This window comes from Euleptes europaea, chromosome 1, assembly GCF_029931775.1.
Source record: "Euleptes europaea isolate rEulEur1 chromosome 1, rEulEur1.hap1, whole genome shotgun sequence".
Lineage (NCBI taxonomy): Eukaryota > Metazoa > Chordata > Lepidosauria > Squamata > Sphaerodactylidae > Euleptes > Euleptes europaea.
The window spans coordinates 99,584,247-99,610,290 of NC_079312.1; the positions used below are offsets into that span (position 1 = coordinate 99,584,247).

General features: G+C 41.2%; 1 protein-coding gene across 1 annotated transcript in view; it reads left to right on the plus strand.

Annotated features, from left to right (window-relative positions):
- Nucleotides 1-21,492, plus strand: part of RBM27 (RNA binding motif protein 27) — a 45,914-nt gene extending 24,422 nt beyond the window's left edge. Inside the window, exons 12-21 of the mRNA XM_056862875.1 lie at nt 728-991; nt 1,116-1,259; nt 2,768-2,890; nt 4,055-4,129; nt 4,271-4,435; nt 6,381-6,485; nt 6,844-7,035; nt 18,374-18,460; nt 18,978-19,088; nt 20,858-21,492. Coding sequence (XP_056718853.1) covers nt 728-991; nt 1,116-1,259; nt 2,768-2,890; nt 4,055-4,129; nt 4,271-4,435; nt 6,381-6,485; nt 6,844-7,035; nt 18,374-18,460; nt 18,978-19,088; nt 20,858-20,944 — 1,353 coding nt within the window. The 3' untranslated portion in view covers nt 20,945-21,492. The remainder of the gene's footprint in view (nt 1-727; nt 992-1,115; nt 1,260-2,767; nt 2,891-4,054; nt 4,130-4,270; nt 4,436-6,380; nt 6,486-6,843; nt 7,036-18,373; nt 18,461-18,977; nt 19,089-20,857) is intronic.
- Nucleotides 21,493-26,044: the final 4,552 nt, after the last annotated feature.

Here is a 26,044-nt window from a genome sequence, read left to right on the forward strand (position 1 = left end):
GTACAAAGTCTTGATTGAAGACCAGTGTATATATATTCAAGCCTCCAGTGGAATGACTCAATCCCATAGCTCTCTACTAGTTAAGGGATTAGTTAGCCCTTCAGCACTAGTCATCAGATTTGTGAATCAGGTAGGAAGCTACAGTATAGTGCAATTGTTAGAAGTTGAAATTCCCATCACTTATGTAAAATTTCTTCAAGATAACCTTTCTCTCACACAAATACTGGCCCCACATTGATCAAATATCAATCTATCTAATTCTCACCATGGCCAAATCTGAAGATAAATTAAATCCAGAGAATGGAGCCATGGACAGACGGGTCTGATCATTCTACAAACCTGAAAAATGCGACCAGTTTGCAGGAAAATCTGAAGTCAATGTACCTGCAAGCCCAAAAAGGTTTTGTTAATGACTACCTGAATTTCTATGTATAGGAGCTAACAGGAAAATACATGTGGGGCTTAAAATATTCTTTTAAAAATGGGCATTGCACCTCAAATCTGGGATTGTTTCTGAAGTTTCTTAGGCTTTCAGGAATTGTGTTTCTGGCAACATGGGTGCATGGCTTCTTCCAGAAAAGTGACTTGGAAACACATTACACAAGTGGAATTCATCATGTAGCATTTGAACTAGGGACAGGAAATATTTTTTTAATACCGGATTATGTCTTCGGTATTGATTTTCTGCCACTGGTAATACTGACTGATTTTAATGCATACTCCTTAGGTTGCCTTCCGAAGTGATCCTGAAGCTGCTTTAATTCAGTACTTAACAAATGATGAAGCCAGAAAAGCCATTTCAAGCACAGAGGCAGTGTTAAACAATCGGTTTATAAGAGTCTTGTGGCACCGAGAAAACAATGAACAGCAGCCATTGCAACCCGCCCAGCAGCAGCAGCAGAACCTGCCACCACTTCATCACCAACTTCACCTGCAGCAACAAATTCTGTCACAGGCCCCAGCTGTAACAGTGCACAGCAGTGTGCCAAAGGTGAAGTGCCCATGTTCAGACGGGACTGTTTTTCTCCTACCCCCTAAAGAATACTTTGGGTTTCTAATTCTTTACTTCAAAATACACGCAATCACATTGTTCTGTTTTATGCCCATCCATGCAGGTAGCAAATAAACCACTGACATCGGGTTCCTACGTCATTAACAAGGTTCCAGTTAAACATCGCCTTGGAGCAACTGGTGGAAATCAGCCGGATTCTCACCATCTATTGCTTAGCCAGTCCAATGCTGCAGCCGAGGATGCTCAGGTAAGCAACTATGTACATTAGCATCTAAACAGAGCATTTTGTGTATGGCTAGTAATTATGTGTTGGTTTGTTTCTTTGTTCTGTCATGAGTATTTCAGGTGGTCTTGAGCATTCATGATCTCTGAAATGGAATGCTTAGATCACAGGGCCAGTTTTATTATTTTTCCCAAGTCTTTATAAGCTCCCATCGTATGACAAAAGATTTTAGTACTTTGCAGGATAAGGAATATTATAGTCAGGCACTGATATTGTGGTGTGATCTGCGTTCCTGACCAAGCTGAATTTTTGTGGGGTGATGAATAAAATGTAAGACAACAAGTTGCCTTTTTAGATTGGCCAGTTAAACTCTTCTGTATTCCAAAATGTCATTTGTTTATGACAAGTGAGGTTTTTTTCTGTGTGTGCAAGGGTGAGAGTGCATCATGATAGACATTTAGGAAATCCGTTCTGACAAGATTCTAGTTGAAGAAGGAGGTGTTGAACCAAGAAGATGATCAGGGAAGTAATGATAGTAATTTTGCCCTTTGCCAAAAAGCCATAGTTAAAAAGTACCAACAGACTGTACCATTTGAGTTTTCCCCAGCCACTAGCTGAATTGCTGTGATGTCACAGAATCTTGTTGATCAGAACTTGCAAAACATTGGTCATAATGCACTGAAGTGAATCTTGGTTCTGTAGAACAGTAGCTGGAGCTGACCACCTTCTCTGTTGGTCCACCCCATTTCCCATGCATAGAATCATAGAGTTGGAAGGGATTACCAGGGTCATCTAGTCCAACCCCCTGCACAATGCAGGAAATTCCAAACTACCCTCCCCCCCACACACCCTGTGACCCATACTTCATGCCCAGATGATGGCCAAGGTGCCTTCCCTCCAATGATCTGCCTAAGGTAATAGAATCAGCATTGCTGACAGATGGCCATCTAGCCTCTGCTTTAAAAACCTCCAGGGAAGGAGAGCTCACCACCTATCAAGGAAGCGTGTTCCACTGTAACTGTTAGAAAATTCTTCCTAATGTCTAGACGGAAACTCTTTTGATTTAATTTCAACCCTTTGGTTCTGGTCCAACCTTCTGGGGCAACAGAAAACAACTCGGCGCCATCCTCTATATGACATCCCTTCAAATACTTGAAGATGGTTATCATATCCCCTCTCAGTCTTCTCCTCTTCAGGCTGAACATACCCAGCTCCTTCAACCTTTCCTCCTAGGACTTGGTCTCCAGACCCCTCACTATCTTCGTTGCCCTCCAACAGTATGCAGTATTACAGAAACTCTTAATAAACTGGGGCTAGATGTCTGCCTCTTTGTTGTGATGAGTTTACTGTGTGGACAATATTTGGACCCTAGTTAAAAAAAAAAACAATCCCCACACAACCTAAAAAATACTGGAGAATTTTGCAGTGTGATTTCATCTTTTAAAATACTGTTTTTTATACAGGATAGCTAGGTACTTGCAAAAGCCTCATCATGGCATTATATATGTATTATCCTAAATTACTATTTTCAGATGTTTCCAACATCTACTACCCACACAAAGATGGTTTACAGTTCCTCTAACTTAAAGACATCCATGAAGTCTAGTACAGGAAATAAATCCCATGATGTCCAAGAAGTTCTGAAAAAGAAACAGGTAACTGTTAACATGCTTGCTATTTGTGCTGTATTTGATACAACAGGTTGTGTTCCATGGGGTGCCAGCAAATGCTGCCATTGGAAGTGGATTTCACCACCCCTTTTGTGAGCTTTGAAAATGTGATCTTAGAGGGCTTGAGGATCCACATTAATGAAAAGCCATGCCACATGGATACCTGCAGTTAGAAGCAGAAAGCTAGTAAAATTGCTGTTCAGTTTGAGCTGTGGTGCTTCAAGACTGCTGATGGAGGAGGCAAAAGGGGTGATTTTGCCCACTTTCCCTCCTCAGTAAAGCATCTTGTATGGCATAGCTTTTCATCCATGCAGGTCCTCCAACCCTCAGTATCACCTTTTTGCAGCAAACAGGTGAGGCTGATGAGGTAAGGGGAAGATGGAAGAAATCTTCTTGCATCTCCCACTGGTGCTGTAAGACTCCAACCCTTTACTTCGCACATTATCTGACTAGTGCTGCCCATAGTTGGAAATGGAGTGCACCTTTTACTGAAATCTAGTTTGCATAGTCATCAAAGCCCATGTTCAGCAGATGGGCAAGTTCCCAAGAGTTCATATGAGAAAGGTTTGTTTCAGGCTTCACCTTGAAACTGACAATGTTTTGGCATAAGTATGATGAGTCTGCCGCCTTATGAAAGGTCTTCTGGAACACAAATCAGTTTCATCATATTGGATTATTTCTTCCCATCAGCAAATAGATGAACTTTGCATATAAGGGGCTCTTCAGCAGTGCATTTCTGAATTGACTTCCTTTTGTGAAAACAAGGGTTTTTTTCCGCTATTTTGTTACTTGCCTGATTGGAGGTGGGTGAGAGGTACTGAAAACCGTGTTATGCTGACTGTGAGCCTAGGTATTTATTTAAAATTTGTTTGACTTCATGCACAGGACAGGGAAGCAACGGCATTTTAGGAACCATAGCTGAGATCTGAGCCTTATGTTGCCAATTACACACATTGTTTCTGACACAATTTATAGTACCGTAATTGTGGTCTCCACTGGACAGTTACGTTTCGTTTGGTATGTTCCCCCCCACCTCAAATTGACAATGTTTGCAGAATCATCTAAGAAAAATAAACTGATAAATTGGTTTTCTATTTACATTAATTAGAGCATGCTTATTTATTTCACTGGCATTTTCTTCTTTGTTAGGAGGCAATGAAGCTGCAACAAGATATGAGGAAGAAAAAGCAAGAAATGCTAGAGAAGCAAATAGAATGTCAAAAGGTAAGCTTGTATTTTATCCCATTAATGTGTATCATGTTTGTTTTTCAGAAGGTACAGTACATAACATTTTAAGCCTTTAATGGCTGACTTGGATGAAGTTTAACTTAATCTAACATGGTCTTCTTATTTTCATTCACATAGATGTTGATATCCAGGCTAGAAAAGAATAAAGCCATGAAACCAGAGGAGAGAGCAGAGACCATGAAGACACTGAAGGAGCTAACAGGAAAAATCTCTCAGTTGAAAGATGAATTAAAAACTTCATCTTCAGCTTCTACGACATCAAAACTGAAGTCTAAAACTGAGGTGACTCTAATAATTTTAGTTAAGGAAGATATTGGGTTATATCTGCTGAAATCACCAGTGGAAGGAGTGTGGCCATGTGTCCCATTCCCCCCTCCCCCTCAGTAGACCTGTTTTAAGGATTGCTCATTCTCATGGCCATGGCCCTACATGGAGCTTTGAGGAGGGTGAAGGGGGGAAATCACTTCCTTTTCTACCAAATCCAGCTCTGACGGAACAGGGACAGTTGCATCCCCTTCATCCTCACATCAGCCCCCTGACCTGTGTGGAAATCAGCATGTCTGGGGTTGGAAAGGAGTGCCGGAGGGGAATGCAACAAACATCCGCAATCTGCCAGAGCCCTTTTGCATTGCCACCCAGTGTGATCCATACAATGGGTATGTGAAGCGAAATCAGTAGCAAAATCATTCACCACATTTTTTTAAATTGACTATCTGGATCTGAGGATAGATGTTTTCTTTCACTGGTGGGCATATGTGAACCACCCAGATAGTGCAGAGTACAAGGCATATCCTTGGTTTTAAACCAAGGAGATAGGTTCTAAGTGTGAAGATATAGATTGTAAAGATAAGTGTGCCATTTGTTTTTAGCTTGTTTGCCTGGAGAGCTAATTCAAAACTCTTCACTTGCAAAAATACAGTAAAGCACTTTATTTCAGTATTTCTATAGTGCAGATTAGGGGCGTGCATTGGATAACGCCGAACTGGGAGAAAAAACCCTGAAAAATACATTTGTGGGGGTCATATTGAAAAAAATGGTAGCAATAAAAGGGAGCTTAAAAAGCTGATCTCGAATAATGCCAAATTTTGGCCCTGCCGCCATTTTTGAACACTCTCCCTCTCCTCCTCCCTCATTTACCTGCAGGCTGGGTCTGCCACTGCTTCCAAACTCCATGTTGAGTTGAAAGGTGGCAGGGATGCAAAATTGAAGGCTGGGCTCGCTCTGAGCCCAGCCTTCAGCTCTGTGCCACGTGTTTTTTGGGTTCAGGTATATTAACCCAAACTTTTTCAATTTTCTGAGAAAGGCCAAAATAAGTATTTGGCTTTTTCCAGATTTTTTGCAAATTTTCAGGTCTATTAAACCAAATCCGAAAAAATTGGTGCTCACCCCTAGTGTAGGTACCCAGCGGGTTGGTTTTACCATCTTGAGACCACTTGCAGAGAAAGTCAAGAAAGAAATGCTTAATATTAATTAATTTTGGGTCAAAGTTATCCATAAAAAATACATTGACCTTATGAATGTTAATTAATGTAAATAATGTTTTTAATTAATCCACCTTGTACAGTTCTTGTTCGTTGTTAGTGCAGCAGCCTAAGATTAGGAATTATCATTTTAATCTGCTCTCCTATAAAACTTGGATTACATCATAGCACTGGACTCAGCATGAAGACCAGTGCTGGAAATCTGGCATGCTCCAGAAAGTAGACCTGCATATTTCATAATGTCATTTCTTTTAACATAGTGATCAACTTGTTGCACTTAACTAAAGGATATGTTTATCCTGAATTGGTTCTCCATAAAAATGAATGGATTTTTTAAAATACAGTGAAATTGCACTTTAAAAAAAAGTCCTATCCATCTTATTTCATCCTTGTAGAATATTTTACCATTTTATTCAAACATGTTCCTGCAACCATGAGTACCTTTTAAATTCCTTAAAAATTAAACACTGAGATCCTTGGCTTTCTAACAAAAAGCTGTAGTTCCACAAGGCACCTCCAGAGGTCATGTGGTCTGAATCAGCATTGCTTACACTCAGTATCAGTGCTGTGAAATTAGTGTGTGTCATTTTCTTCTCTTGCCCCTCTTTTTTAAAATGCACTCTGTGAGCACTGAGGTAGGTTGGGGGTGAGAAACTATTCCAAAAGGACCTGTATCAAAACCACTACTGAAAGAAAACAGAAACAAAGTGCAAATATATTTCATTAATCTTTTCTTGCATTTCAAGGCACAAAAGGAACTTTTGGATGCAGAACTAGACTATCACAAGAGGCTGTCTTCAGGAGAAGATACAACAGAGTTAAGGAAAAAGCTCAACCAGTTACAGGTGGAGGTGAATTTGCGACATTATCTGCTCTATTATAATAATATCGGCTTGCATCATGTGGCTTGGTTCCAGTGGCAGACAGGCATTACCATTGGGGGGAGATTTCTACTAATTTCCCCACACACACACATTTGCAAACCCTGGTCTACCCCCTAAGCTGTTCATGAAGGTCTCCTGACCCTTAGGAATAAAGGGGGAGGGCTCAGTGCAGTAGGAAGGGGGAACAGAGAACTCCCATTCCATAAGCCCCACATCACAACCTCTGTTCCACTCATGGATCTCGAAGGTACAAGCCCATTACGTGTAGTAAACAGTACAAAACACAATGTTTACAAAAGCTGAAGACAATTCCTTTCTCCTGTAGGCTGCCCGTTTAGGTATCTTGCCTGTTGGTCGTGGAAAAGGAATGTCTGCTCAAAATAGAGGACGAGGACGAGGCCGTGGAGGAAGAGGGAGAGGAACAGTGAACCATATGGTGGTAGATCATCGTCCCAAAGCACTAACTATCAGGGGCTTTGTGGAAGAGGAAAAAGACGAGTTATTGCAGCATTTCGCAGTAAGTTAGCTATTTGTGACTAAGATTTAATCTAACCTGTCTACTGTCTGTATAAAGGCGTATCTGCTATAAAAATGAACACCATCCCTTTTGGTTGTGTTGGTGACTGGCTAGTTCTGTATGAATTTAGTCTGCTCTTTTAAATGGAAGTAGTGATGGGATTGCATCCTGTGTCTCTCTGCGCACTCAGTGGCAAATTAGCCATTCTAAATAGTAGCTATCCGTAGCTTCCAGTTGGTTATCCTTCCCTGATCTATGATTTTCTTATCCAAACATATTTTCAATCATATTTCTCTAAAATGGTTCATTAGGGCTGTCATAGATTGAAAAGACACTTCTCAAGCTTGGAATCACTCTGGAGTGACTTTTTACCACTCAAGTGAGACTGACTCTGTTTTTACACTAGAGTAGTGGTTCGCAACCTTTCTGAAGTTGGACCCATTTTTCAATGTACAGGTGTGTATCCAAAAGATCTGTGGGGCTTTCTTGCTGCTACCTCCTGCCATAGCCCACTCAAGTCCTCAGATTTTGTTCCCTGGGTGTCAGTGAACCCTTAGGGGCAAAGTCGTCAGAATATTGCCACCCCTTCTTCCTAAGAATCCTTGGTTGCATATATGCCACTGTACTTTTTTGGGACTGACATGCAAAGTAACTCCACTCTAATTTAATTACTTGGAAAATGTGAATGCTGCCTATCCAGAGAACATGCTTGCAGAGGGTCACAAAGTAGAACATGTTACTTTGCCCCACCTCAACATAAAATGCAGGAATACTTCACATATATTAGCACTTAATAAATTACTATTAGCGTTATTGGGCAACAGCCTGTGCTTCATGGCTATTTTGCACATTATGCTAAGGCAGTCCTCAATTTGCCATTATCGGAAAGCCTCCTCTTCTGTCTCACCTCTTCTCTTCCTTCCCCCTGGCATTGCAGCTTGTTACCAAAATTGCTCTTTGGATGGGGAATTAGCTCGAGCAATCGGTAACTATGTATTTATTAAGCCAGGATCGCCCTATGTCTACGAGGGTTTTTTCTCAGTGACTCCCCAAATAAAGACAGACTCAGGAATTCCAAATTAAAAGGTTTATATATATATATTCATTCATTCAATGTTACAAATAACACACGTACAAGAAAATAGGAATAAAGATAAAGGAGGTAAGTAAGAGATATTGAGGGAGTTATTAATTAGGATACTTTACCAATCTCTAGAAGTGGAGATGTTCCAAAATCCGTGGCATAGAGGTAGACAGAATACAGTGGGGGGGGAGGGAGGGGTGTATGGAACTTAACACACGAGGGAGACATGGCAGAGTGAAGGGGGAAGATCTGCACTGAGCCTTGTTGGGTAGGGCAAAATATACCCTTTTCTGGGGGTGGGGGGGGAGTGAGATTCTCCAGATGGCTCCTTCCAACAACAAAAAGAGATTAAAAAGATTTCAGGGTCAGAGATAGGGTGAGGTGGCAATTTGTTTCCTAAGCTGGCATCCTTGATTTATACATCCTGAGATGGTCCTTCACGTTTGACCAAATCGGAGGTTGTAAAACTTCACATTCCAGGGAGGCGGCAGGGGGAATCCTTTAATGTAGATAGCTGAGGTTTTTCCCACAAGATACAGGAAGAGAGGGGGGGGGATATGCAGAGAAGGGCTACGTGATGCTCTCGCCTTGCAATAATGGCTTCTCTTTGGCTCAGGCTTTTGGATCAAGAGGCAATCAGGGATCATGGCAATTCTTTTGCAGGTTCTGCAGGTGATCCGGCCTCTTGTCCTGGAAAGTCTGGTTGTACAAAGCTGGGGAGAGCTAGCCCAGAGCAGCAGGCTATTAAGGTGCAGGCAACAATGTTTCAAACAGTTCAGTGAGTCTCTGTTATGGGTGCCATCTCCAGGGCTGGAGCTTTTAGGTATCAATTCCCCCCTTTGGTGGCTCCAGAACTTTGTGACGGTGCCACCACAAAAACTGGATCTTAGGAACTGCTGGAGGCAGGATAACAGGAGCTCTGAAGCAGGAATGCTGGAAACAGCAGGCAGCGGGTTAGAAACAGGAACGGACTGGAACACAGGAACTTGGAGTCGCTGGAACTTGCTTGTAGTGTTGATTGGAGACCCAGGAGATGTATAAATCAAAGGGAAGTGTATGAGCCATTTTGCAATCTAAGCTAAAAACGGGCCAGATTAAAAAGGTGACAGCCATGGGAATTGGAAACACCTGGGTGCTATATTGGTTTTGCTGTTACTACTCGTGAGAAGTAGATACATTGAATAGAGATGTGCTAGGAGGTATAGATATATATGTACAATTATTTACACTTGTTGATTTTCTAACTAGTTTAAAGATAACAAGAAGGAGAGAGAGTAACTAAATTGGCTATCTGCTATTTACAATACATAGAAAACTGTACAGAAAAAACTCTGGATGTTGCAGTTTGCAGAGAAAAAAACTGTCAGTCTTCTTTACAAGGTTACAGTTAGTAGGAAAGGAAAGTTTCCGCTGGCATCGCAATTAAGTTAAAATGTAGGAAATAGGAAAGCACCCCCCTTAGAGCACTTCGTGAGCTCATATCTATAGCAAGGAGAGGGTTAATTAGCTTAACTAGGTCTTCGCTACAGGCTGATGATAGAGACGCTTGCAGGGCTCCAGGTGCTTAGAGGCTCGGTATCACTTTCACTTTTTGGTTACAAAAAATAATAATAATAACATTGCTGAAACAATTCCATAAATTACAGCTCTTTTACGGCTGTTCATGCTTCTTGCTTGGATGTATACCCGGAAGACTGTGGAAGGGGTTAATTGGTTCACAGTGAGCTGGAAATAGAGCGGGCTGCAAGGCTAACACAAAAGCGAGCCTTCTCATACACATTTATATCCTTATATAAAAGAGAAATTGGTGCAAAATCACGTGCCCCAGAGGGCCTGGCACATGCAGATCTTCAAATGGTGGAGCATGATGGGTGCCTTACTGGTTTTCAGGGCAAAAGCAGGTGTCAGGGGATTGACACATGAAGAAGCAAAAACACATTTTCAGGTGCAAAAAGAGATTGACTGTCCAAGGGCAGGACCTTTTTAGAGGGGGGAAGGGGGGTCCCTCAGTCCCTCCCTTTAATTTTTGTCTAGGGGATGCCAAATGTTGTCCCCACCTTGGAAAGTCAAAAATAGAAAATAATAAAAACTTAAGAGCAAGCCTAGGGGTTACACAGGTCTCTATATTGCTTTTAGGAGAGCCGTGTAGCCTGGTAGGTGACTATCGTTTTGCTGGGCCATTTTTGCATCCATCTACCAAAAACTCATAGATGTGTGAAAGCATAGGTAAAGGAAGAATGGCAGCTTGCACACACATATATATCCAATGGGATCAAATCATAACATTCATGTTTAAACCCAATAAAAGAGACTACACATATAAATATCTAAAATCTATTCTGTCAATGCAGTGGCTGAGATAGGTTGTTATCTTAATCTTTCCATCTTGGGCAATCAACTGTTTCAGAAAAATCCTAATGCTAACATACATAAAACTTGGCAAGTTTGTAAACATTACTAAATCATTAAGTCTAGGCATTGAACTAATATAAAACCTTGGAAGGTGAAGCAGGTACAGACAAGTAATGGATGTAGGATACCAGTGCTATCTGGATTAGTATACTAAAGCTATCAGCATGGCTGTTTGCAGGGAAACCTAAGCATCTGTGCCTACAAAATAACAAGAAATCATAGGACTATAAGTACTGGAAAGGGTTAAGTCAATTTGTTAATGAGTCCTTGTGAGAAAGGACAGTGCAAGAACATTGCTAGTGGAAGCGGTAGTTGGCAGTTGTCTGGATACCCAATGTTTTGGTTGGGGGTGTGTGTGTTCCTTACATGGGAGGTTGGCACAAGGGGGAGCCCTGGGTTTCAAATGTCAGCGCAGGGTCCCATCTGAACCAATCCCATCCTTGCATTAATACATACATCATAGTAACCTGGGACTGAATGACTCATATATACCCAATAGCATGTTTGTTTCGAGACAGGGATTCATTTCCTAAGTATGCCCCTACAACAAGCTCCTTGTTGACTCTCCTCCTTTCTCCCCGCAGGTGGGCTGAAGTAGCATTGCTTCAGATCAAGAGTCTCCTGCCTGGGAGGTGACTATGGGGGGGAGCACGCAGCAGGGAGTTCCACCAGTGACTGATAGCAGAGACCTGTATATTTAGGGATAGAACTTATACACATTAGTGGTTGGAGGATCACTCCAAGGACAGCTGCTCCTTGACGCAAAACAGAAAAAAAAACTCATTAAGGTGGAGAGAAAGTTAAAACACTGCACACAAAACAAAACAAAAGTTGGTAGTGCGTTGCCTCTCTTCCCGGTTTCCTGGCTGGTTGGCATGGCTTTCAGGAGGGAGGGAAAACAGGAGGCAAGATTGTTAATGAATACCAGGCAATCTTCATTTCAAGAAGAAGGGGGGGGGGAAGAGATCCTTCAAGTGGGGGGGGGGCTCCCCCCTTTCATATCTCTGATAGCCATATTCATTGGTACTCCGCAAGGGGAATGAAAGAGCTAGGTTGAAGCATTTAAAACTCCTCAAAAATAAAATTCAAAAAAAAATGGAAGAAGGCCAAAATCATATAAACTAAATCACAAACTTAGGCTGGATTCTTAGAAGGCACAATGATTAAAATGGATCCATTGCAAATGATCAGGTATTGTTCAGGAACTTCAAAAAAAAAAATCCCTCAAATTCAAAGTCCAAAAGAAATAAAAAGTGGGTCATATCTCCCTTTCCTTTAAAAGTTTTCAGATAAAAAAAAACAAAAATGGACCGGACTGGACCGGGTGTCCTTCTCTCCCCACTTCCTTTCTTCTGATGCAATCAGATGAAAGGAGTATAAATGGGGCTTTGTGGCAGCACTTGGGCATGTGCAAAGTGCTGCTTGGAAAAGTACAATGCAAGTCCTGAACATTGATTTAAATGGGACAGGACTGCCTTTAAGCGTTTTATACATACAAATAACAATACAATCTTGGGATGGGCAAGACCATTGTTTACATATAATATTACAATCTTGGGCTGTGACCATTATTTTGTGGGGAAAGTTTCCTTTTACTGCTGCATCAGTTCAGTGCAGCCCCTCTGAAACACATAGACACCTCTGTCAAATCCTTTCATTTCCATACCTTCAAAACCTTCCATTTACGAAAACACACCTTAACAGGCATCTGTTATGAGTAGCAGCCTCACAGTAGATGCCATGCCATCAACCATCACTTTCTATAAAAATCCTGTCTTTCTACATACTTTTACCATTCCTTTTTCCACCACAATAAATGACTACAAGACCCAGAAAATATCGAGTGAGGAGCTGAAAGGGGGGGGGGGGAAGCAAAGCGTACTAAGCTGTCCCTTCCCTCATTCATTCCATAGGGTAAAAACAAACAAACAAGGAAACCTTTGCTCTGATGCACTCACACAGACTCTTCACTGGGTCACATATTCCTAACTGGCTGGAGAACACATCACATTTTATACAGTACCCCGGTCCACACATATATTCACATAAAAGAAAATTTTAAAAAAGGCTTTCATTGCGCAATGAAATAGACACTCCATATTCACTTCATTCAATACACTCACAAAATATCTCTTTCCAGTGCCTTCCCCTGGTACCGTGGGGTCGACACACACACACACACACACACACACATACAAGTTTCAATATGAAGCAGACAAGGGGGGGGCATATACACACATGTAATTTCACTTCATTTTCCTCTTTGCCAAATTGTGCGAAAACTGCCTTTATTTTGGAGAGGTGGACGGGGGTTGATGATATTCTTGGGAAAGGCTGGCCATACCTTTCTCAAGAAACAAGCCCCGGTAAAAATCTTTACTTAAAACCATCACAGGGTGATGAGAGATACACAGAGACATGTCATTGTTTCCTGCAAAGGAAAACAAGTTATTTGGTACTCTTTATGGTTCAGACACACTTCCCTGAGCCAGGGAGGCTCTGCTATAATTTAAAGAACAGTGAGAGAGCTGCACAGGGATCTTCCCTCAAGATCCGCTCCCCCATGGCAATACAGCTTGACTTGTTAACTCTTTCGTTGCCGAAGAGGCTATACATCTTAACATTGAGTTGCAGAGATTTTAATTCTTTCATTACATAGTTAAAACTAGGCACACACTTCTTTAACCATTTCCCTTCCTGCACTGAGGAGGCTTTTTGCATGTTCGTTCAGTTGACTAGGAATAGTACAGAATGAAGTTTAGAAAAGAGAGAGGGGGGTGGGGATGCGCGCACACACACATTCACTCAAAAGGGGGAAAGAGGTGGGGCAGATTGCATGGCAAGAAGAGATGCACATTGCATGGGAAAAGCCCATAGGATCAAGAGATGGAAAAGGGGGGGGGAGATGCACATTGCATGGTAATTTTCAGACAGAGGCTTGAAACGGCATTTTTCCTTCGTATTGAACCAAATCACAATGTTGGATTTTGATTATGAAGTTACTGCAATTTTCCTTCGTGTCTTGCCTCTCCCAAGGCGGGGGTAGGCAGGTCGCTGCGTTTATAGCTAGCTTTCCTCCGCGGGGGAGGAAGCCGATAGTTCCCCTTTGTCACTCGAGGGAATGAGCAGAGGCAGTTTTGCCTTGCTACAATCCCATGGGATCTTCTGCTGTTCCCTCATTTGGGAAGGGGCAGCAGAGTTTCTGCTCTTGTCTTGGGCCATGATTTGCTCTTGTAAATACTGGATTGTGGCCCTAGAATGGTCTAGTTCTTGCTGAAGTGAGGTGATCCTGCTCAAGGCAGCTTTCATTGCTCCTTTCCCTTGATTTAATTCCTTCTGTGTTTCAAGGAGAGCGTGGGACAAATCACTCCTATCCTTCATTAGTCCAGTATTAGTTGCCTGGGATCCAACAGGGTCGCGTTTGCCAATATTGTGCCTTGAAGGATCACCATGACTTAATTTTGGCAGCCATCTCTTTAGTTTGCTTAGGCTGGGGTCACTGTTCAATTTTCCTGCCATGATGAAAACTATAGCTCTGGGGGAAAGGGTGGATCGCTCTGGCTGATCCTGGTGAGGCAAAAGAAATCCGTTTCTCAGTAGAGAACCAGGGGAATGGGTTTGAGCCTGATCTGCACTCTTGGGATTGAAACGCCACCTGTGGGTATTTCAGGGTGGCGGGGGAAAACGTTCCATAGTCCACATCAAGGGAGGGGTTTGAGTCGATCCGGGCTCCTTGGATTATTAATCACTGGCTGTGGGGGTGCAGCCCAGCGTGGAAGAAAAGTTCAGGGATTCAAGTTGAGCTATAATTGCTACAATTTCTAATTAGATATTTTTGCAAGCACTCTTTTATTGCTCTGGGGGTGGTTTTAACCCAGGGTCCATTGCTTAAGGCAGGCTAGTGCAGTCTGCTGCAGCCAGACTACACAACCCATATTGTTTCAAGGGGATACTCCCCTCCAGGGTTCTCTATTGGAAATTCTGTGCATTCCACTCCAGACTTTCCAATGCTCTTGGATTGGGGCCTCGACGCACCTCGCTCTCGAGCCCATCCTATCAATTACTCAGTAGCAGACAGCCAGTGCCGTCGCTCCTGGGGTTCAGACTTTGCAGTTGCTCTTGGATTGGGGGGGCACCTCGCTCCCGGCCAATCTTTCAGTTTCACTCAGTAGCAGACAGCCAGTGCCGTCGCTCCTGTTTGGGGGGGGGGGCTTGAGCTCACCCCGGCTATGATCTGCGTCCAGATCGCAAGTTTTCAGGTACTCAATATTCAAATATGCAGTTACTCAAAAAAAATTCAGGTTCACAAAAAAGATTCAGGTTCACAATCAGGTTCACAAAAAGATTCAGTTTCGCAAAAATATTCAGTTACTCAGCTCTGGTGGTGGCTGGAAAGTAAGCACACCACAGAGAAATCTCAAGAAGAGAGGGACTGGTTACACAAAGAATTTCAAAAGGGCTCCCCTACAGAGAGTTTTCCAGATGGGGAGGGAAGCCAACCCACAAGATAGTGCTCTCTAGAGCCAAACACACAGTTTACACACACACTCTGTTCTTTTAATATGACAATTTTGTTCAGGTGATGCATTCAGTCAAGATTCAGAGAGTCACCGAGACTTCCCCTTACGTCTGCCATGGAAATGCTTGTGCGTCGACTTCACAAGGCATTCACAAGTGCAGGGGCTGCCCGCATTCTCCACCAATAAACTGTTACCAAAATTGCTCTTTGGATGGGGAATTAGCTCGAGCAATCGGTAACTATGTATTTATTAAGCCAGGATCGCCCTATGTCTACGAGGGTTTTTTCTCAGTGACTCCCCAAATAAAGACAGACTCAGGAATTCCAAATTAAAAGGTTTATATATATATATTCATTCATTCAATGTTACAAATAACACACGTACAAGAAAATAGGAATAAAGATAAAGGAGGTAAGTAAGAGATATTGAGGGAGTTATTAATTAGGATACTTTACCAATCTCTAGAAGTGGAGATGTTCCAAAATCCGTGGCATAGAGGTAGACAGAATACAGTGGGGGGGGAGGGAGGGGTGTATGGAACTTAACACACGAGGGAGACATGGCAGAGTGAAGGGGGAAGATCTGCACTGAGCCTTGTTGGGTAGGGCAAAATATACCCTTTTCTGGGGGTGGGGGGGGAGTGAGATTCTCCAGATGGCTCCTTCCAACAACAAAAAGAGATTAAAAAGATTTCAGGGTCAGAGATAGGGTGAGGTGGCAATTTGTTTCCTAAGCTGGCATCCTTGATTTATACATCCTGAGATGGTCCTTCACGTTTGACCAAATCGGAGGTTGTAAAACTTCACATTCCAGGGAGGCGGCAGGGGGAATCCTTTAATGTAGATAGCTGAGGTTTTTCCCACAAGATACAGGAAGAGAGGGGGGGGGATATGCAGAGAAGGGCTACGTGATGCTCTCGCCTTGCAATAATGGCTTCTCTTTGGCTCAGGCTTTTGGATCAAGAGGCAATCAGGGATCATGGCAATTCTTTTGCAGGTTCTGCAGGTGATCCGGCCTCTTGTCCTGGAAAGTCTGGTTGTACAAAGCTGGGGAGAGCTAGCCCAGAGCAGCAGGCTATTAAGGTGCAGGCAACAATGTTTCAAACAGTTCAGTGAGTCTCTGTTATGGGTGCCATCTCCAGGGCTGGAGCTTTTAGGTATCAAGCTCACTAGTGAAAAGTTGTGACCCACTTTTGGGACGTTGTCCCCACATTTTGAGAATCAGTGCCCTAGAGAGAGCTTCTTTCTTTCCTTACACACAAGCAGGAAGGAACTCTCCTCTTAAACAAGCTGAGCAGTCAGGAGGCAGGGGTTGTCACAGTCACAACTGCCGCTTGGTTTTGTGTTCATCGAAGAGGAGGATGCAGGACCACCTTTTGGGGGAAAGAGGGCCTTCCACTCCAGTGTTCTGGTTGGTAACCCACAAATGGATATGTTTGTAAGGAAATCTCTTGATGCTGGCCAGCTGAGAAGCATCCCCTTGCTCAGCCCATGAATGTGCATCAGAAATTATTGATGTGTATGTGGGGAGGGGGAATTCCTCTTTTTGTACATGAAAGTAATATTATTCTACATAATTTTGGAAAGGTCTCCACTTGCACAAAGGCAGTTCTCAAACCACCACTACGCCAAGTAAAGGTCCATGGTCAAATACTTATGTCATCACATGTGATCAGGAAGACAAGTGTATGCTAAACACAGGTCAAGGTGAATGTAGCCCACTCTACAGTTCAACAGAAATCCACACAAAAAGTATCCCAGACATAAGGAAGAAAAAACTCCTTCCACCACCACCTCTCACTTCCATGCCAGGAGTTACTGTTTAAGTTCTACACCCAACTTAAAGGAACGTCCCTACTTTGACCTACACAAATGACTGTAAGGAATCTGTTGACAAAATGGTGAAATGTATCTACACATTTAAAAGGAGTACTGAGAATCACGATAAAGTGAAAGCAAATAACATTAGTGAGGGGAATAATACAGATATCAGCACTGGATAGTTAACAGACTCAAGCAGTCAAAACCATATTAGGTGTTCCATGTAATATGCACTACCACTAAAATGAACCAAGTATTCCAAAAATCCACACATACTGTGCAACAAACTCCAGAGGGAAGCTAAAAGAGAAAGCAAGAGTGAAGGCAGAACTGGCTATAGCTACTTATTCATGGAGGTCAGGCAAAGGTCTGCTTCTTCATGCTGGGATTCACATGTGCAGGAAGCAATTCAGAGGGAAATCGCAGGATCAATGTTCTGTCATAGCCAAAAGGAATTTAGGTGGTTTGAAGCCCATCAGAAGCGCACATTGAGAACAGATTCTGGTCCCAGTTACAGTACTAGTGGATTGGGTTAAATATTATTGTTTTTCTCAGCTTGGAAAGAGGGGAGGGGACCGGGTAGGCTGTTAGGTATGTTATCTAATTGACCAAAAGGGTTTGAAAGAGGTGTGTCTGGATTCTGGGTATATACCCAAATATGAAATAGAATGAAAGTCTCTGGGCTGGGAAAAGATGTGTGTGGAGGCAGTCTTGGTTATGTCATTGATCTGGGCTTTTTGCTTGACAATTCAGGTACTTTTTAGGACAGACGTTTTAAGGGCAGGAGTTCTGAATAGGGATGCCAGATCTTTTGCTTCCCCTGCAGCACCTGTCTGTAGTGAACTCTTAACTAGTCTTTCAGTACTTGATATATTCAGCATAGCACATGAGTGCTGGAAGCACTTTCCCATTAAATAACTCTTGACACCAATCTTGCAAACTGCTGTCTAAACCTGGAAATATAAAAGTCAGTTTAGGAGTTCAGTGAGAGCTGAGAAGCATACATTCCACACAATCCTGTGAAGACATATGAGATGATAATATAGTCTTCATTTTGTGTTCCAGTCAAATAGCAGCAGTGTTCATGACCATGGCTTTGAATGATGAGCATTATAGAGGCAAGCTGGGGTGAAATAAATTTGTCACGTCATAAGTACCATTTTGGCTCACTGTACAAATTAGCCTTTTGTTTTAAGGAATATCTTAATGGCCAAGTGACCAGGAAGCCACTGAATAGTTTCTTGAATTAACATAGTATTGGTATACTTAATACACAAATCAATTTTCAGATGAAAATCCAGAAACTCTCCATACTTCTAGGATTTAGCTTTTACTAGTACAGTACACCTGTGACATTTTTCTCTTTCATTACGTCTTTCCCTTGTGCACATTCTTTTCCATCAAAACAATCTTCAGTGACTCATATTACCTTTTATTATGGTATATTAGTGTGCTGCACTGTAAAACATGCATGGTCCTTATTAATATGATGTGTCTCACAGAAATTTGGAGATATTGAAGGCCTTCACGAGGAGGACTCTCCTTTAAGTGTTGTTCTGACGTTCAAATCCCGCTCTGAAGCTGAAATTGTAAGTAGCATGATATGAGTAGTCTGCATGTTCCATTGGTGGAAGGTGTTCTACAGCATGGGTTAATCTTCTCACTTGCTCTGAGCAGGCAGGGCTAGTCAGTTAATATTCCTCTAATTCTGAAGAGATGGTGCTGGCTCAATATTTAAGCTAAATATTCATCATACTGAAAAGTGGTTAAGTTACTGTCAGTTGATAGACGTTATTGGATGCTTCATGGTTAACATAAGTAGTTTTCCTGTTTGGCTTCAACACAAAGATTTTTAAAACATTAGGTGTTTAACTTGTATGGTTGCAGTCCGTTTCCAAGCTGATTCAAATTTGTAATTCAGCAAATGAATAACAATGCACTCAGTAATTCAGAAAAAAAGTGTGCAGGTGACAAATGTTATAAAGGCTTCGGGTGAAGAATAGTATTTGGAGCTTCTTTTGGTGCTCAAACAAATGGTATGTTGTCACTGATTTTTCTCACTATATTACATGCATAACTGTCATTTTCTGAAATATCCTACTTTAGGCTGCCAACCAAGGATTAAAATTCAAAGACCGACAACTTCAGATATCATGGCACAAACCCAAGGTACCCTCTGTATCTGCTGAAACTGAGGAGGAGGAGCCTAAGGAAGAGGTACTGGAATAATTTACTGGAGTAGTTTGTCATTGTTTCTGGACTGGAGTATACCCATTTAAGAAAGCTCGTGGACTGGTTCAGTTCTCTATATTGCAGCACTAAATACATCTAATATAAATTCAGCAGGATTAATAGAAAATTTAGCTCTTGTTTAACTCTTTGTTAAAATAGTTGAATAATGCTAACTATCTTTTCTGGCCTGATTTACGAAATTCTCACTTCTGAAACTAAAAGCAAACTTGAGTCTTTTGGTCTGAAGTCACCTGCATGACTTCATATAGCCAAACATCCAATTAACGCACAGGTGTATTTGTGGAATGTGCATCGCAGGTCACTTTATATATTCAGGAATTCCTAGCAGTGGGAGGCAAGAAGCATAGGGCATCATGCAATCCAGAGTTATTCTCACTCTTGCATACAAAGTTAATGAAATCCCCATGCTTCAATCTTGTATGCATATTCCCATTCCACTTTACCAGGTACAAAAATAAGTATCACTTGTGCCAAAATAACCACCAACAGTTCCTGAGCAATGAAATAATTCTTCAGTGAAAGTGTTTACAGTAGGATTTAGCTTAATATAAAGTTAATTCTACCTTCCTACTAGCTAGTAACCTTATAATAATTGGGGAACAGTATGACAGCCTATCTGTTGATCTCTCTTATGGATAGGTATAAGAAAACTAAAATGAAACTCTGTTAATGTAATGGATCTTTCCTGTCTCTCTTCTGCAGTCCCTGTTTTACTTGCAAAGCTTCTCCTAGAGGTCTGGGTACTCACAAACAGCACAGGGATGCTGCATGGGTGGTGGGAGTGTTTCTCAAGTGGGAAGTTGACAGAAATTGCAGACACCACCATCATGCTTGCAAGTGGTAGTTCCATTTGCTCCTGCAGGAGATCTCTCCTAGTTTGAAAACAAACTAGAGTACATGATGTGTGTTTGGGCCAAAATAACAATCTATGAGGCAGCTGCTGATGTAGGATGTCAACCTCAACAAAGCTGGTAACGATCCTGGATCATCTTAAAATACAGCTATGTGATAGGGGAGGTTTATCAAACTATGCGTGGGCTAGAGAAAGTGGATGGCGAGCTTTCTCTCCCTCTCCCATAATGCTAGAACTCAGGAACACTCAGTGAAGTTGGTAGGTAATAAGTTCAGGACAAACAAAAGGAAATGCTTTTTTACTGAATGAGTAATTAAATTGTGGAGTTCACAATTGGGGGACATAGTAATCGCGATGAGCATAGATTCATGCGGGATAGGTCTGTGAACAGCTACTAGCCATGGGGAGTAAAGGGAACCACCATAGTCGGAGGCAGCAAACTTCTCGGTTTGTTAGGAGAAAATGTCAGGAGTTTCTTTGCCTCATATCTTCTGTTTGTTGGACTTCCAGGGCAACTGGTTGGCCACTGTGTGACAGAGAATGCTGGACTAAGATGGGCCATTGGTCTGATCCAGCAGGGCTCTTATTTACTGTAGAAACAAACCATGCTACTTATTTTCAGTAACTTAACAGCACTGATCATTCGATGGACAAGTGTGATTGCTTCACAGCATTTAGAATCAATTGCCTAATTCTGTTTGTCACCTGCTCATTACTGTAATAAGTGTGATTTGATAATGAGATACGTGTTTAAAACAGCTTTAGTCATGTTAAAATATACTGGGGGGATTAGTTTAGATCAAAATGTTGCTTCTTGTCTGCTGTATCTCTAGATAGTGTCATTTTTTCTGAAACCACATTATCTTTCGTCTTTACCCAGGAGACAGAAACGTCAGATTTATTTTTGCCTGAAGATGATGACGACGATGATGAAGATGAAGATGAATCTCGTTCTTGGAGAAGATGAAACTTGAAATTGAATCATATAGTTTTAGAACTGTTCAAACTAAAACTTTTAAAGATTATTTAAAGGAAGTGAATGAGCCAAAAATCTGTTTTGTTTTGTTTTCCTTTTCTTATATACAATAGAGCAAGAGTGAGTTTCATATATGAACTTGGCAAAGAAGTAGCCATTACATTAGATCAGCCAAAGGCCCAAAGCTTATACAGAACTTTAAAGATGGTTGTGATCCTCTGATACATTTCGTCTTTAACCTTTCGAGCCCAACTTGCATCCACTCTGTTTTAAAATATGGATTATTCTGTTGTCAATTACCTTTACAGGTTTTATTTAATAATAAGTCTCAGATGAGAGATGTGGGTGAAATTCATTTATATATAAGCATTGCCTTGAATCTGATAATTCAGCCAAGTTCCTTCATTTGGTGATGTGCTATTTAGCTTTAAATCAGTTTCACTTCCATGTTTGTAAGCCATCAAGAATTGCACATAATGTGATTGTGGAAGAGACTATAGTGCAAGGCTGCCCAGCCCAAGTCCACGGTGTGGTGTTCTGTCTAGTCATTGTGAGCACTGCTGAGACCTATCATAATATCTTAGTTCTTCTCAATTTAATCCTCAGAAATTAACTCAATTTGTTTGATTAATTTTGGGTTCGGTTGACCAGCCGCTGTTTTCGTGAACTCCGCATTCACTTTGGCGGAGCAAGAGTAGGCATCCTGCACAGACTGCATTGAACAGTTTTTTGTGTAGGGCACCCTCTACCCATATTGGAAAATGTGCTTAGACTTTTAAATGTTCCCCAGCCGTTAGAACTCGTTCTCCTAACTCAATGATTGAATTAGCTATTTTTAATTTTTTTTTAGTCCAAATCTGTGCGGTATTCCAAGAAAGTTACTGCCTCTAGCCCTCAAAGGCCAAACCTTGCTCTAAGGAAGCACTTTGGGTGTGATATATTGCTGCACTCTCTACAGAGTAATTAAACTGGATGTTAAAACTGCCGTTGAAGAGAGACAGATAGGATGATGATTAACTTAGATGCCTTTTTTTGTGCATTTGATTTTATCTTATTTTTTTTAAGCACCAAACAGTACATTGTGCTAATTCTGAGAGAGACTAGGTTAATAGAACACTATATATTCATACCTCTTGTGTTGCCCTGAAACCTAAACGTTTTACCCAGTGGGTCTTTTCCCTTCATTCTTAGTGCCTCTGTACTGTACTCTGTACACAATAGCACTATGTTATGTAAGGAGGTATGTAATGCTACTTGCATTCTGAACGTTAAGATGTGAAGAAGCGGAGCAAACATTGTATGAAGTCTCCTGATACTAAAACATAGGTGCAAGCAAATTGGAAAAAATATTAATTTCATCCTTCAGAAGTTTTTATGTTCAAAATGTAATAACACAACTGGTACTTAATTTACTACTTCTGTTACTTAAGAGTGAATCAACAAATTCTGGAAGTGACGTTACATGTAGTCAGGCATATGTTTTCCCCCCCCCTCAATTTGGGTTCTTTATTCTTGTGGTGGTTTATAAAAGCCAAACCAATGTCAGGCATATTTTTTCTCTCTTCCTCCTCTCAATTTGGGTTCTTTATTCTTGTGGTGGTTTGTAAAAGCCAAACCAGTATCAATTTAGGTTCTAGTGAAATCTGGAGAGTATAATTTTAAAGAGATTTTTTCCCCTCTACATGAAGGTCTTTGTTTTCTGAATTGCTACATTCCTACTAAAGTTGAATCTCAGTGAATGAAGTTTTTTCTTTAAAAAAAAAAAAAGCACGATAGTTGCACATCTAATATACAACACCTTGCTCTTCTCCTGTCGCCTGTAATGTCTTTGGAATGTCTGTGGCTCAGCTTATGGTTTGAATGTCCCACCACAGCAAAGTGCTTGGGGTCTGGACAGTTTAAACAAATGATAGAGGGAACAAAGGGTTTCTATATATATATTTTGTACAGGGTTTTTCTTAAAGCTGTATAATTTTGTAAATATTTTGCTTTTTTGTGTACTAAAACTACCAGCATCTAGATTTCCATAAGAATTCTTGTATTTTTGTATCCGGAAGACTACAAGGAGTAAGTGAAGCTATAAGAGAAATTTCAGTAGCCTTTGACACAGACCGGATGGGATTCCTTTTCATATGGTTTTTAAAATTTTGTTAGCACACTGTTCAAGAAAGGACAAATGTCCTTGTTCATAAGTGTTGGCTTTTTTTTTAGTTGTGTATGAAATACAGGGGCCGAGGGGAAAGGTGTTTAATGAGGAGGTTTTTTAAGGATATGTTGGCTTACATAAATCCTCTAGTGACATCTTAAATGTGATTTCTTGGCCCAGAAGCACAAAAATGAGTTGTGCCCCTGAACTCACGTATTGAAAGCATATATTGTGTTACTGGGAATGTAAGTGATGGGCAGTGGAGTGGTAATTCAGTTAATACGGAGGAGAAGGCAAAAACTAGTTCAAAGTGACCTTCATTTTGACACAGCTATGGATCTCCCTGTATTAGAACTTATTTGGACACTATTTGTATGTTTTAGGAAGGTAACTTTGGGTAACGCTTTATTTTTGGTTGCTGTGAAAATAATTTCCACCTTCACAAACTGTAATGTTAAATATATCTTCCCAGTAACCTCAGAACTATTAAGTCAATCTAAAATAAAATGTTACCATTCTAGAATTATGCTTTACTGACCACTGAAGAGTGTATAGAGCTGATAGAAAATGAGAAGAATTCAAGTGTCAATTGGTCAGTGAATCCCCCTCCTAAAGCTTACTTGTATTACTGCTGTATAAGCTCTCTGGTGTGAAATCCTTTGTTTTCTTTTGTTTTATAAATCCTGAAATATTAAAAAAAAGCATTTGAAAACTGGTTTGAAAATATATGGCCACATACAATAGAGACGCTTCAGTGGTTTTTAACAAAATCATGTGAAAAGGAATATTAAATTCCTCTCAATGTATAGTAAACTTGTATTATAGTTTTTACAAAATTGTGAACGTGTAATAGTATATTAGGAGATATTGTTGAATTTCTAACTGTTTATACATTTAAATTCATACATGTAATGTTTGTTTTATTGATTACAATCTGAATTTCTAAGATGCATGTTGTCTTTTTGCAATAAAGAGAGAATATGGAATGGTTCAAAATTTTAAAAAAAGACATAAACAGTTTAAATTAAAATTTGGAAAATTTAGTAACCATTCCCAAAAAAAATATTACCACAAAAAGAGCTGTATCGCTTGGTTTCTTTTGGGATGTGTATTGGCATGAATGCTTGTACAGTCTTGTACCCTGCATATGTGTGAGAGAAAAATATGGTCGTTGAAAGGCATTGGAAGGAAATTAGTTCTCCAGTGATCACTACAAACTCAGGTGTTGGATATCTCTGTAGAAATAGACAGGTAATCAATACTTTGATCTAAATGGACATGTATGCTTTAGATTTTTTTTCCTGAGAACTTCTCTTAGGGCAATTCCCCCTCCCCCCCCAGCTGTTTGGAAAATCTGTGGGGGCATCCCCTCCAGGGCACTCTAAGGAAATCCTTGTGCACCTGCAACCCCTTCTGCACTGCCACCCCAGTTATTAGGTGCTAAAAAAGATGCTTACCAGTAAAGCCCCTTTAAAAATAAAGGTGTGGATGCTAAGGTATTCTGTTGACAGAAAGAGCCTTGGCTACTTACCGTGAAGGCTTCTTCTGCTCAGAGGGACAAAGGGCATCTTCAAGATGGGTGTTTCCTTTTCCTCTTAGCTCGGGAGGCAGGAATTAATATTTAAATTTTTCCTTGGCTTCTGAGGGTAAACGCCCCCTACAGCCAGTTTAAAACTTTCCAAGCCATATAAGATTAGTGAGAAAAAATTGTTAACAAACAGCATATATGTCATTGAACTGTATTCTAAAACCTCCTGGACTTTATAAGTAGGAAAGGTTAGAAAAAAGAACTATTCTTTCAGTGAACTGTAATCGTAAGCAACTGACAAACTAGATACAACATGCAATAGACGTCTGGGAGGGCAAGATGCCCTTTGTCCCTCTGAGCAGAAGAAGCCTTCACGGTAAGTAGCCAAGGCTCTTTCTCGGCTCAGAGGAACAAAGGGCATCTTCAAGATGGGACATACAAGAGCTGTCCCTGCCCTGGGAGGGTTAGACGTCCTTCAAAATGCTTTGCAGTACTCGTCTGCCGAATGCGGCATCTGCGGACGAGTAAAGGTTTAATTTGTAGTGTCTTACGAAGGTAGACACAGATGACCATGTGGCTGCCTTACAAATTTCTTCTAAGGGAGCCTGTCTATCGAAGGCTGTCGAGGTGGCCATGCTTCTAACCGAATGGGCAGTTATGCCTCCTGGTACTGGTAGTTTGCTTTCCTTGTAAGCTGTCTTTATGCATGTGGAGATGGTACGGCTGATTGATGCTTTCGACATGGGTTTTCCCTGCTTTGGTTGGGAAATATTAACAAATAATGAGTCAGATGTTCTGATACTTTCAGTTCTGGATATGTATACATGGAGTGCTCTACGCAGATCTAGTGAGTGCCATGTCTTTTCTACAGGTGTTCTTGGATTGGGACAGAATGACGGTAGGACTATGTCTTGTTCTCTATGGAACTTTGTGTTGCATTTAGGTATGAACGAATGATCGTGTCTGAGGACTACTTTGTCCTTGTGGAATATGATGAGACCTGGGCGAGTTGATAGTGCCCCTATCTCTGATATCCTACGTGCTGAAGTTATAGCCGTTAGAAAGAGAACCTTCATTCTCACCCATTTTAAACCGACCTTTGCAAGAGGTTCGAATGGTGGCTTCGTGAGAGCTGTTAGTACTGTATGTAAGCTCCAGGTGGGAAACCTGTGCTTAACAGGTGGAGCTGTAAGAGTCAAACCCCTAAGGAAGGATTTTATGTGGGGGTGTCTGGTTACTCTATAGCCCGCCACTCGAGGGACTATGGTGGCTATGGAAGCTAACTGCCTTTTTAGCGTTGAAGTAGCCAAGCCGAGTCTGTGACCTTCTTGGAGAAAGGTCAGTATACCCAGTGTGTGAGGTTTGAGTGGATTGATGTTTTTGCGCCTGCACCACCTAGTGAAGGCTTTCCAGGTTG